Source organism: Bombus huntii, chromosome 9, assembly GCF_024542735.1.
Source record: "Bombus huntii isolate Logan2020A chromosome 9, iyBomHunt1.1, whole genome shotgun sequence".
NCBI lineage: Eukaryota > Metazoa > Arthropoda > Insecta > Hymenoptera > Apidae > Bombus > Bombus huntii.
The window spans coordinates 6,171,511-6,185,204 of record NC_066246.1 but is presented as its reverse complement, the minus strand read 5'-3'; the positions used below and the strand labels follow the sequence as shown (position 1 = coordinate 6,185,204).

The window sequence follows — 13,694 nt, the reverse complement described above, 5'->3', positions numbered from 1 at the left end:
CAACGTCGAACGTCAAGATTAGCGAGCCGTAGTTCGAACCTTAAATGAGAAAGATTTTTCGAGCGTGTCTGTTTTATGTAAACGACCGGTTCGATCGCGACTGGCATATTTTGTTCATCTGCGGATTGTCAATTCGAGCATTCACACGAACGCAGTTTCGTTTGTCCGACGTTTTTCGACGATGCTTCAAATATCCTTCTGAGTTACCTTCTTTTACGATTCTTTAGAAGGGCGTGGTAACTTCTGAATTTCGTCGACGTGTCGCGGTTTCTTTCTGTTTATCGTAAAGAAGCGCGAATCTCGAACGAATATATGGAGGAAAGGCACGTTAATAACGCAAGCGAGACTCGATGTTCTCGAGAGAATGCGAATATCGAATATCGCGTGTATCCGAGAAACAAATGTTCGGCTGTTTAAGTCGATGAAATATTGAGAAGCGAGAGAGAAGGTTCAGCGTTTGTCGGAGGAACGTATTGAAAGACCGCCATTCCACGATTCCCTTGTATTTTTATATTGTTGCAGCTGGTTACAGTTCGATCGGTTGCGAATTTTTTGAACAACGACTACTCGGATTTGCTCTGGGAAACGTAGTTCGTTCGATCTTATCCGTAACAAAGAGACTAGCCGGGACAGACCTCACACGTCGATGCCAACGTTTCATCGAGCTTCACTCTTATCGATGTAATGGCACTTATCGAATTTATAGATACGAAAAATCGCGGAAGAACGCATGGACGAAAAAGGATACATTCGTTCGAAACGCGCATCGAACGGACGCAATTAGCGTGCCTATTTGTCTCCGAATGGGGGGATGTAACGTTATCCCTTTTATCGACGGCTATGCCTCCCAGAATGATCATCGTGTACAAGAAAGCTCTCGAAGGGGCAGATTAAATTCGACAGGAGGTGTTCGACACGATATTTGAATAACAAAGTGTTTGCTCGTCGGCGTTACGTGAAATCATGGAAATTTTACACCGGGGAGAGGTCAACGGAGGGAGAAAATAAAAGTGACGGCAGTGGTAGACGGGGACGCGGACAGGCCAAAGGAGGGATGGGTGAAGGAAGAAAGTTGGTTCGGTGCATTATGACGCCCCGTAAGATGGTCGACTACACGCAGATCCGATCAGATCATACGTGTACCGTGTATTATAATCTCGTGGAAGGGCTGTTAGCCGATAAATTCTTCATCTAGGTGGAACCACTTACAAAAGGGAACACCTTTTCGTGATTGCATGCTTACGGCATGTGAAATAGTGTCCAAATTATAGGTCACGGCGTATAATTCGACGAAGCGTTGAGCAGGGTCGTGCTTCGCCAAAAAGGAAGAAGGACAAAAGGAGAAGAGAGGAGAAGAAAAATAACCGTGGAACATGGGACCCATTTCTTCTTCGTAGATACGTGAGACGCGCTTCCACCTCTTTTCTTTCTCAGCTCGTCTGATCGTCAGTCCTTTCCTTTCTCTCTTTCTGTCGATGTCGCACGATTCTTCCGGACGTTTCGATGACAACCACGAGCGTAATTAACCGATGATTAAAATGGCTCTACGAAAATACCTGAATGAGTAATAGGTACGCGTTTGGCCGTTGATTAATCGTCCTTCCGTCGAATGTATCGATATATCGACACGATGGACTGCGCGAGAACGCTTTTAGCGTAGTCAGTCACTGAAAATGATAATAACTAGCCGACTTCGCTAGTTGACGATCGTAAGTCTCTCTTAATGAGGTTAATGGGAGTCACAACCAGTCAGTTTTTCTTCGGGTTTCACTGGTTCGCTGGTGTAGCGATCGCCAGGCACGGTATAGAAATAGTTGGAACGAACGTTTTTCATGCGCGACGAAAGAAAAGTCGAGTCAAGCTTTGTACATAACTACAAAATTGTTCAGATCTGTTCTTATTCCCGTACAACGCGTTAATCGTAACGTTAACGCGCTAACTCATAGATGTTCGCGTTATCCGGTGAATGACTCTTCTTTTTTTTTTTTTTCATTCATAAAGAGACGAAATCGTACGGAACCGCGTTGTTGGCTCCTATCCAGGGACTTCCTTTTGTTCCGACGAATTATCGCACGGTGCTGCGACTTATCGTTTGAACGCGCGCGCCCTGTGCATGTAAATGTTGACAGAGGCTGGAGCGGGAAGAGAAACAACCCGAAACGGTATGATATAACCAGTTAAGAGGCCATTGGGCCAACGTTCAAGCCGCAACTCCGACTTCACTGCACGAAGCAATAACTGCTCGTTGTACGCGCGTCTTGCATTCACTTTATCGCTTCGTTCACCCTTAACTAACTTTACCCTTCTTTTATTTTACGCTTGCACGAGTCGCCATCTGGCTCGTCCTGCGAAACGTTTCATTAGCTTCTTTGTAGAACTCGAACGATCGTTTAATTACTATTAATCATCGTCAATACCCGACATTCATTCGTTGGTGCACCGCAATGCCAACGGTTGAAAACAACCGGCGCTAAAAATAGAAAAGAAGTGTACCTATCGAGGTATGTTTTAGCCGTTCTAAACTTTACTGTCTGACTAATTTATTAATTATTCGTTTGAACACGCGTCGAAGGTCAGTGTGACGCTATCAATTGTCTCTCGGCCGAGTTATAAGTTATAAATAGTAACTTCGGTACTAAAAAAAGAGAAAAAAGAAAAAAAGAAGAAGAAAAAGTAATACAGTGATACCGAAGGTTCCAGAAACGTCGATACGATGAAATTCTAAGGATTTCTAATACGCTGGAAATCCGAGAATGAAGAGTTTTACGCGGTTAGTCGTCGATATGAAAACGTAATACGATATACGCGAATTATATACGACCGGTAGAGAGCGTTATATAGCCAATAAGAAACAGTACTCGGAACTCGCGGTAATACGTCTGAAAGCGAAGGGACGAGCCGATGGCGCGAAATTGCACGGCGCGAGTTCCATCGACGATGTCCAACGCGTGTGTTATTCTCCGAATGAATCTCGGCGAGTAATAAAATGACTCGGGGCTAGCGGCGACCGAGCGGACGCGCTGATTACTTAGCGCGGACTGTTGTTCACGTTGACATCCGTAATCGGTGGGCTCACGCGGTGGTCGAAATAATAAACGGAAAAGCGTACACGAGCGATCCATTAGTCACGCTACTATTACAACGTTCGGTGGATTTCTCGTATGAAGGACGCACGGTAGAAATATCGCGGTCACGATTCAACCTTCCTCGGTAATTCAAACCGCGATTTAGGCAATTAGATGTTGCGCGCGATTTTAATTGACCGACGATGAAACGAGAAACGATCGGCCTGACTCGGCGTCACGAGTTTAATTCCATTTAGACGCATCGTTCCGGTGAATCGTCGAGAATAGAACTGTTGTAATAAATTTCTCCAAGGTTTAGAACATTCCAACGTGAGGCAAGACCGCGAAACAACGCGTCGCATAAATTAATTAGACCCATTTTATTACGGTCGTGAGGTGACGCGATCGTAAACTCTGATACGCGTTATTGCGAACGAACGAACGAACGAATAGAAATGCTTCGTTAGATTTTTATGCCCTTCTGCGATTCACTGAGAAACTAGACAAGACTTTGGACAACGCTTATTCAAACGTTTTTACGCGAATCACGCATATTTTAAACGACTGATGGTGGTATGATTCGTTCAGCCACGGACGGAATCTAACACCGTCGGTGATCTTCATTTTCGTAATTGGCTCTTTCTCCCTAGTTTCCGTCGAGCTGCCAGACACGCGCCAAACGCGTTTTCCTATCGTTGAATTTGGCCTAACCCTGAACGCAACGAGACCATATGTTTGTCTTTGTTGTTCTTAAAAGGAAAACAAAGAAAGACATATGTTCATAGGAAGATCGAGCGATAAACGTCGCTCGTGTGCGTTCGAGATAAAAGTGCAATTATATCGTATGTATTTCGAGCGTATGCGGCATATTTAAATCGAGAAGCGACGAGAAAATAAATAACCGTGCCGAAAGCGTTCCTTGAATCGTCATTGAACGCGTATTTACTTAGAAACGTTGAGTTCGGTGGTAGGCTGCATCGAACATGCATCGTGTCGTACCGAAATTATTTAAACCTGCCACTGCGAATATCAACCGGCGCTGTTTGTCGAAATTAATGAATTATACGTGGGGTAGCAGTATATTTTAATAAATACATATTTAACGTGGGCAAACAGCGACCAGGATGATTGCTGGCCGAGCATATTCTGTCTATCCGGATCTTCGTATTCGGTCGATCGAAAGTTAATTAATCCGCTATTTATTCGATTTATACGATACAACGCGGCCCGATACAGATTCCCGACATGGATGTAACAACGTAGAAAGATACGCTTTTCCTGGGCTGTGTAACGACGCATCGCCTCCGCGAACGATCCCACTGGCGCCAGACTAATATCCCATGCGCATCGCAAGAACGCGAGTTCGTCTTCAGCGGCGAACGGATGTGTCGAAAGTGTTCGAACAGAACGTTTACGCATATCTTAACGCTGAGATTTGCTGGCGTACAGTTGAAAAACGAAGCGCTCGGGTGGCTATTCTACGGTTTTATTTACCGGTTACGCAAGTTTCCTCGCGCGCTTTTATCGCGTGCCATGGTTATCGCGATGCAAGTACGTTTTGGACTAACGAAGGACTCGCAAAGATCGTTGGTTTCACTTCGAACAGGATTCTCTCGGAATTAGTTTTCAACACTACGCAGGTACAGCAGCACTTCGATAATTGGTCACGATCAGTTGACAAAGTAAACTCGCTAAATTTCATTCACTAGTTGCGTCACTTTCTTTTTGCGAGTCGCAGCAGTGAATATCGTACCTCCGATCCTATCGTGGTGAAAAAGCTACTTAAGAAATGTGCAATTCAAAGAGAAAAAAGAAAAAATCTTGAGTGCCACAGATCCTTGTCACTTGACGCGAAAAAACGGTAATGTAATATAAAAGCTTTTCCGAGAGGAGACGATCGAAGGCCTTGTTCGTTGATAGCACGATCGAAACACAGCTTTTTTTTCAGTCTCGACACCATTCTGGAACGTCGAGTCGATTCGTTATGGTATTTAGTGGCGCGATTCGCTTGGTCGGTGGGCGAAATGTCACGATCGATTCGCGATGCGCGGCGTGCGGGATGCGACGAGCAAAAATGAAAAGCGGAAACGGGAAAAGGTAGAGTCGCGCGTGGCTTCGGGGCGTCACGCTGTCGACGGTGCAATATTCGCGGCATCACGCCCGTAGCACCGTTACCCAGCTATCGATAACCGAAGAAAAACCGCTAGCGTAATCTCACCGGCTAAATTTTACGGGTATTTGTACCACGCTCGCGGTTCGTTGGAACAACTTACAGCCGTAGAAACTGTCAGAATCGTGTCAGTTATTTCGAGACGTTTATTTCACATGTACCTACTGTTTCTATTGTTGCTTCATCGCGGCGAATTCTTCATACGTACGAATGCTTGTGCCACGCGAAAGCGAGAGAGTTCGTTTATCGTCGAATTGCCACTCATAAAAGGAAATGTTCTACCTCCATTTTCGCGTACGCGTAGTTTGTAAAGGGTCGTTTTGCACCTACGTGCGAACAAACAAGCCTAAGAGACAGGCGGTATCGAATAAAACTGCAAGATCCGAGTGCTAAGAGCATCCCTGCTACTTTGAAATCTGCCATTATTAACGTTCAACCTTCGATACCATTTACACGGCGCAATTTAAATGTCGCACGTACTCGTAAATGACGTGACAAATACACCGTGCTTCGATCAAGCTTGCGCGACGAAGTCGGTCGTGACAGGTAAAATATTTACTCTCGTGAATCGGAGATTGAAGAAAGGGAAGGACAAAAATCGAGCGTGCGAGGTGTCCCGAAAAAGGAGGGCACTCGTGACCGTGGCCGATGGAACTCTTCCTTTTTCGATCCGTTTCTCGGGGATGCGTCCCCGTGCACCGGCTGGTGCATGTGCATCGTGACAGGCCGTGCGTAAACACGTGCGTGGCGGCGCGCGTGTGCGTGCACACAGGCGCCGAGGGATGCGTCGACGGACCTCCGCCTCCTTCCTCCTCAGATCCACCACCACCCTGCGGACCTATATATTTCCCGGAGGGTCTCCCACTTTCGCCACTATCATTCCTGTCGCGGCTGCGCCAGCCCGTGAGCGCGCAAACGTGAGTCCGTTCTCGGCTTTCCTCTTCGGAGTTTCCTCGCTGGATGATTACGCGCAAACACCTGCCTTGCCTCGCGTTTACACGTCGATTTTCCACCGGTGGAAACGCCATCGTTCGGTGCAATCGTGTCGCGACGAGTTATTCAGTGCGGTTTCGAGGGAATTCGTAGGAACTGTTCGTCGATGTCAATCGATCGATCGTGAACGGAGGAATTGATTTTCGATAGCGTTAGATCTACTTTTTCCGTTCTTGCTCTTTTCTTCTGTTGTCCAAGATAGAGAGTATCGATCTCGATCGGACGAGTTTTTTCCCGCGGGGGCTCGTGTTTCTTGGGAAATGTGTGCCACGTGTAGTGAGCCCGCGAGTCCACCTGCTGCACCTACTGAATGGGATTAGATGAGGTGCACGACGGTACGTCAAAGTGTTTGCTAGATATTCTTTAACGTTCGTCGTTATTTATGAAAATTTTATCGTATACGAACTCGATGGTATTTTATCGGGCAACGATACCGTACGAAACTCTTTTGGTTATCGCCAACGAAGTTTGCCTTTACACCTTGGAGTCGTATTTGCCACGAAGTTCCAAAGTGGAAAAATATTTTCCTTTGCTGTCAGAGTAACGGTGAGAATAACCGATAGAAGTTTCGCTAAGAAGGCGTCGACAAGGCGAAAATGAATTTATCGAAACAAACTGTGAACGTCTGCACCGAACCGCGAGAAATTTTCCTTGTGGTTTGTCGTAGAATCGCACGTTTAATACCGCGCGAGAATCGAATAAGCAGAGGCGCATTCTTCACAGCTGTTCATACAACAAAACGCGCGCGTTGTCGCGGAGCAAGAAATCGTGAATATAGATGCCTCTTTATACCAGTATTCGCCAAGTAGCGACTTAATATATCGCCTTGTAAATTACTTTCGTATGACTTTTATCGTCGCCTCCACCTAACACCGAATTTTTCCGGAATTTTCGAACGAGTCAAAACGATTCATCGATCGAAAGTTCCCCACGCAAACACCAATCGCTAGAGAATAAATCAACCTCGTTTCTTCCTAACCTTGCAATGCATTAGTCCATATACATAATTCATCGTTCTTTTTATCAATGTTGCGACCGATTCGAAATAATATTTTTTCTTACAAAACTAGGAAACTCATCGACCATCCGGATGTCGTGTTTCCTCCGTGCGACGCGATCATTGGCTACGTAGATGTTAGATAGATAAAGAAAGCTAGGAAAGGTGGAGTTATTGAACACCTTTGCGATGAGCAGATGGCACGGCAAGGGTTTATTATACAATGAGAGAAGATAAAACTTGGACATCTAGAGCCTGAGTCTTAAGGCGATCAACCTTAACCGGTCTAAAGCCGTCCCTCGTGTTTCCGTGCGCGGTACGCAGTGATTTGTTGCGTCGCGTCCTTCTTACGCTCTATATCATTCAGCTGGTAATGAGCTTTGCCTTTAACGCATCGCGACGTTTCTCATGCGCAGGATGGCCTGAGCCTCGGAGCAAATCTTCATGGATCGTTCACGAAAATCGAAAAATGACCGGCCGCCGTGGAGTCCCGCGGAAGTGCCGCGGCGTCGACGATGCGCGCCGCGACGCACCAATATGACCAAAATCAGGAATTTCGGGTAAGTGAGCACGTATTTTTATAGAAATATTCTTCTAAGAAATGTTCAACGTTTTTTTTATTAAAGTAAACACGAGACTAAATCCACGTAACGCGACACGTCTACAACTCTATAAATATTAATGACATGTTGATTTCTGTCGATAATTTTTACCATCGGGACGAAGCAACGAAACGTAGCGTATTGTACGCAGACTTCCTTGGATAGAAAGATTTGTAAAATTCAAGATAACAGAAAATACTCGATAGTTTGATATCCTCGACTCGCAGATATTCAATTATTCATATCCATCCGCCTCTACGATACAATTAATCAAGTTGAAAGGTTCGTGACTGTTCGAGCTGACCAGAGTTGACGTATAAAATTGCTGAAATATTAGCTTAGATTTCCTCGCTGATCGACGATCATCGATCGACACCTCGTGTAGCTCAAAAAATATGTCTGTTTAGAGAACGCTTCTGGCTCACGCGAATGTTATTTAACGGGCAGCTGCAAATGACGTTCGTTGAATGTGTAAACGCTAGGGGCTTGATCGAGGCCTCCCGTTTTGTTTAAAAGTTTTACGCGATATCGTCTTGGAAACGTGAAACCGTAAAAACTATCGATCGAACGTTAACCTAATGTTTCGCTTACCAAGAGCCAAACACGAATCGAACCTTATTGTGTTACTTGCGAGCCGATGAAATACGTAATCGAGGTGCTCGATGTCGCGATTAGAAGTGGATTGTTGCGACAGCTAAACGATTCCGGTTATCAGCTTTTCGTCGCTATATATTTAAAAGCTATCGTCTCGATACCGGCTTTCTGCCCTATATCCAAGCTTAGTGCTTCCGTGTCGCAATCGATCTCGATTAACCTGGTGTCTCCGCTAATCGGAAAGAAAAACTTTGAACGATTCAGAATTGATGATATTAAAAAGGGGGCGGCGGAGGTGGAACACAAAAGCGTGCAAAAGCGCTGGTGATCGCGTTGACGCAAGCTCTCGAGGGCTCAACGATCGGTTAAAGCGTTTAGCCCGGAACACGATACTCGAACGAGCGCACGCGAGCAAACAACACGGTCGAGCGCGATGCGAAATTTGTACACGATTTGTATCGTCGATCCCGTAACCGCGAGCGTGCGGTTCGCCAGAGGAAAATGGAAAAAAAAAAGAAGAAAGGAAAAAGAGAAATGGAACCGAGAACAGCCGAAACACGATCGCCCCTCGATAACTCGTCATTTTAACGAGGATATCTCTCTCCCTTGTGCTGTACCGTGGCTATACCGGCAGTTTATTTTAATACAGACACCTCGTAATAATTCTCAATGTACATCGTACGGAATGAACGGACATCAATCCTTGCCCTCGTTACTTTCGATGCTCCAGGCAGAGGGTCCCTTGTTATATCCGCGCAGTCTCCTTTGTACGGCGTGCATGCCAATGTCCGCGCATAATTACCGGTTTCGATTACAGATCGGCCATGGCAAGTGCGTCAGATTTTCCGCTCGTGCTGGGAAACGTTTTACCCTAACCGTCGTATCCTTCCTTTCTTTTATCCATCCGTCGATCTCTCGCGTGAGTTCCACGGGTTGGACTCGTACACCCTCGTCTCTGCTCCCTTTCATAATTGTCAATCGTGCTTTTTCTTTTCCACTTTTTTCTCTTTAATTATACCTTGTGCCTATATTCGCGATCGTCGATAATCCGTCCGGAAATCTCGGAATAAAAGCTTTCGTATCGCACGTTTTGGCGAATATATTAACATACCCTGGAGTAACGTGATTTCTCAGCGACCGTAACACGAGATTCCCAGGCGTAGTCTCAAAGCACCGACATGTCTGGCAGCGCACAGTTCCCGCTGATAACCGTGAAAGTAACTCATGCATCACGCTCTGTGACACTAATCCCCTGAGTAGGGGGGTGGATAGGGCTCCGAAAGAGTCGACGAGGAACGTAAAAAAGGGGAGAAGGAAGCCATGCGAACAATAAGCAATCTGTAGCGAATATATACGCTAATTATGTATGTTGAGTCTAGACGCACGCGTGCGATTATACGTACGTCTCTCCCGTGGTTCACATGCGGTATACATTACGTATGGTATGTGGTCGAGTTCTCCATGGCTCGCGTGTGTACGGGTCCCTTCCCGTCTCTGATAATACGCGGTGACGGAAAAATACGACCCGTCCGACTCGTCGGTCGAGAAAGTTTTTGCTCGCCTTGAGAACTTTTCGTCGCGACGTTCCGCTCGTCGATAATTATGCTCGTTTCATTTTTCCCCTCTCGAGATCCAACTAGCTCTGTTCGTTTCGACCCTGACAATTTTCGCAGATGTCGAAACCGGAGACTCGTTTCTCGCGCGAGTACGTCGCTTAAATTTCGCCATCCGTTTCCCTTCGTACTACCGTTTCAGAATCGATAAACCGTTCGGAACCTTCGAAACTATAATTCACGATGAAAACGATAGAAAACGTACACCGTTGATTTTCTCCTTCGGCTATGTACGAATACTGTTCGCTTCGGACCTAAGAGGATCTAACTTAACGATCACCCTTTGGGTTCACATGTTGCATAATGCTCGCGTGTGCTCGCGAATGCGTGCCATTACACGGTCGGTATGGTCGCGTAAAACTTACGCCGCGAAGCTTTCTATCTGATGTATCAGGGCGGAGCGTAGCGATATCCCGAAGCGAACCGGAAAGACCATCGACGGCTCTCGGATCCCTGAGGTGCGAACCGCGAAGTCGACTCGAATATCGATTATTTACGAGACGAGTGCGGGAGGTGGGCACCGTAGTCGGAAGAACACGCGAGAAGAAAAAGCACGGGGGTGGAAGGACAAACAAATAGAGGTGCATTAGCCGGCGACCGTGTCAGGAATGTGAAGAGCAGTTGGCACACGGCCTACCTCGCGATCTACCTCCCACTTTGATCTTCGCCGCTGTATCGCGAAATACCACGACATAGGCTGTCGGGGCAAAATACATCTCTGTGCGTGTTGTTACGCCCTGCCCTCTTCCTTCCTGCGCCTTTCTCTTTGTCTCTTAACCCTGGAGCCACGTGTTCTCTTCGTCCCTTCCCCGACGCTGTTCGAGTGCGAGGTACTGTTAATCGGCGTCGAAAGACCGGGTCGTTCGTCCTCGATGACGTAGGACGATCGATCATGCGCCAGTCAATGCGTTTCCGTTCGAAATTCGTGGCGATACGCGCTACTGCCCGGCCGACGTATATTCCGAGGGTCCGTTATCGAATATGACTGTTGGACGAAAAAACCCAACAACTTCCCGGGGCATTGGTATATAGCTGAATGAATCGACAATTGCGCCGTCGTCGTTGCGCGTTAATTAACATCAGCCACCGTTCGCGTTTCCACTTTCATTTCGCATTCTAACAGATTGTGGAACGGTGTTGAAAGCGAGGAAAAAAGGAGTAGAACGTGGTTGCTCGAGTCGAAGGCGAAATAGGAACGCGTCGATCGGAATTTCGTTCGGTCATTCAGGGGCAATAAACGCACCTTTCAGAGTGAGGAGTATCGTTTAATTACGGATCAGCTGTTTCAGTCGGAGCGTGACGGGTTCGCGCGTGTGTGCACGCGTGTCCCGATCGATTTATTTCAAGTATGTATCGAGAGGCTCGCGGGCACCCGAGCGATCCCATCTCGGGATCGAAGACAGAATTACCGTGGAAGGCAGCAATAAACGCGGTCCACTCACGTACAACGAGTACTATTCATAAGTCGGATTGAAGCTAAGGGCCGTAAGTCCGCTCTGAGAGTGGCGCCTTCGACCACCTCGTAATTCTCGTCCGGAGACTTTTCTTCTTCACGGAGGCTCACAATTAACTTCATTATGTACGCACATGTTCCCCACGTTTCCGTTGATTAGCGCGCGTCACGCGGCGCTCTCTATGCTACCGCCTCCGTTCAATGCATCTTCGATCTCATTCAACCGCTTTTTTATTCGAACCGATTGCTTTATGTCTTCTCACAGGGACTAGAACACGGCAAGTGTTCCGCGTTTTCTTTTTCTCTCGTTTCTTTGCTTTAATTTCCTTTCATTCATTAACGTTGTACCGTGCTACCGACGCAGCAATTTCAACAAGCAACGAGACCATGAAGACTAATTGTCGCCGCGATACCTCTTACCAATTGGTTATCGAGTTTTCGTTAAGTCAATTTCCATGTCGTTATCCGGGCCTATTAAAAGGGTCACCGTACTCACTTTCGACCACGGCTATCGGACGGTGGTCTGGCATCGATCGACTCGTCGAAAGAGACGGACTAATTGGAGGGCCTACCTTAACTGTAACTTTTCGATAAGAGATCCCCTTCATTTTCGACGAAGCGATCTCCGATGGCAAGTTGTCTAGGCTAGACGATAATTTTTATTATACCCATATGAATGTTTAGTCGTTGGAAGAACGTCGAAAACACGGAGAGTGCGACAAGGAAGAAAACCTTGTATGGAACATGTGCGACCATAACGAATGTTTACGCGTAACTTCCGGAAACATTAAGAATAACGATTGCACTGGCGCATATGGTTCTCGCAATGACTAGTGACGCTCATAAATGTTGATTAATTTCACCATGGAAAGGCACGACAAGGTCGTGTTTTAATTTCTTTCGTCGAATTCGTACGCGATTGAATTATGCTGCTTGCTGGTAATTTGCTTCTTTCCGAGTGGTCAAAGGTGATTGCACGAGACGAAAATTAAATGGAAGAATGAAGAGAACCAACGACGGCTATAAGCGAGCTTACGAGCCGTAAAACACCACGAAAGTCGTAAAATCGTCAAACAATAGATTACACGGTAGTTAAAGCATTGGCAAACAGTGCTGGCTGTTGGTCATTTTCTTTGAAGGCTCGCGAAGAATCAAATCGCTATGCGGTTTCCCTGCTTATAACAATAGCGCAGCACTCGCTATTGTTCGAAGAAATGGCTTTATAAAGACCCTGATTTCGTTTCCAAAAGCTCAACTCTTTGCTCTTTGCCTGCGCATGAATTTTATAGCTTCGAATTTTCCCAGCAATGGAAAGGCTACGCTGCAATTAATCTTAGAAATGCTCGCTGACGCACGCGAGCGGTTTTTACTTTCTGACGCTGACAACCGCATTACGCTTAACCACGGTGGTGGACCGTGCGCGAACAACCGCGAGTCATTGACTCCCATTTACATCGATTCTCTCCAACTATGGTATTTGCTTCTCTCGATTTGCGTACGCAACGCGGCGCAATGATCGAAGACCACACTCGCCGATTTAACTCGCTCGTAGATATCGACACTTCGAGCATGAGCGAAAAATATTTTTAAATTCACCACGAAGCGACTGGACATTCTTTCGATTTTTCACCGTCTTTGCTGCTTTTAGCCTCCATTGTGCGTATCTTCCGCAATTCTATTGTCAAACATGGCGAAACCTTTCCTTAGTGGAGAAAGACCTTTCGATTTATCGTGCGCCCGTGAGAAGAAAATACGGAGACCGGGCATTTCGATCCCCGGCTCGTGTGCAATTGTCTGACATTCGAGATTCTTTCGGAGCGGAATATTTCGAGGAAAGTTTGCATCTCTCGACGAGGTTCCTCGGATTCTTTATTAGAATTTCTAGGGTCATCTTGAAATTCAGTGACCTGCATAGACCTGCATACGTGACCCTAGATCGACGGAATCCGACTCGCCCTTTTATAAAGATAGAAAAAGAAACGAATGATATAACAACGTTGACACGAGGGTAATGACAGCAATATCGAGCTAATCGTAAACGTCTATTAAGAAACAGTGACCCGTGACGTTTGCAGAGGGTGGGGCGTCTAATGCCGTGTTACCTAAAATATCTCTGATGTCCGACGTCTGTTACAAACAACGTTGTGATTTACAGCGTTACAACCTTCGAAACAGCCTCGAGTGCACGCTATTTTCTCGTACTTACA

General features: G+C 46.3%; 2 protein-coding genes across 5 annotated transcripts in view; one reads left to right on the top strand and one right to left on the bottom strand.

Moving 5' to 3' along the window:
* The window catches only part of LOC126869257 (uncharacterized), a 61,786-nt gene that overhangs the window by 10,656 nt on the left and 37,436 nt on the right, over positions 1 to 13,694 (bottom strand). The window lies entirely within an intron of this gene.
* The window catches only part of LOC126869255 (thrombospondin type-1 domain-containing protein 4-like), a 39,817-nt gene continuing 32,221 nt past the window's right edge, over positions 6,099 to 13,694 (top strand). The window contains exons 1-2 of one of the 4 annotated variants that reach the window (XM_050625529.1): positions 6,099 to 6,563; positions 7,642 to 7,785. In XM_050625529.1, the coding sequence (XP_050481486.1) occupies positions 7,741 to 7,785 (45 nt within the window). In that variant the 5' untranslated portion in view covers positions 6,099 to 6,563; positions 7,642 to 7,740. Of the gene's footprint in view, positions 6,564 to 6,639; positions 6,775 to 7,397; positions 7,542 to 7,641; positions 7,786 to 13,694 lie in introns of those variants that run through there. The other 3 variants (XM_050625531.1, XM_050625530.1, XM_050625528.1) reach the window with 3 other exon arrangements.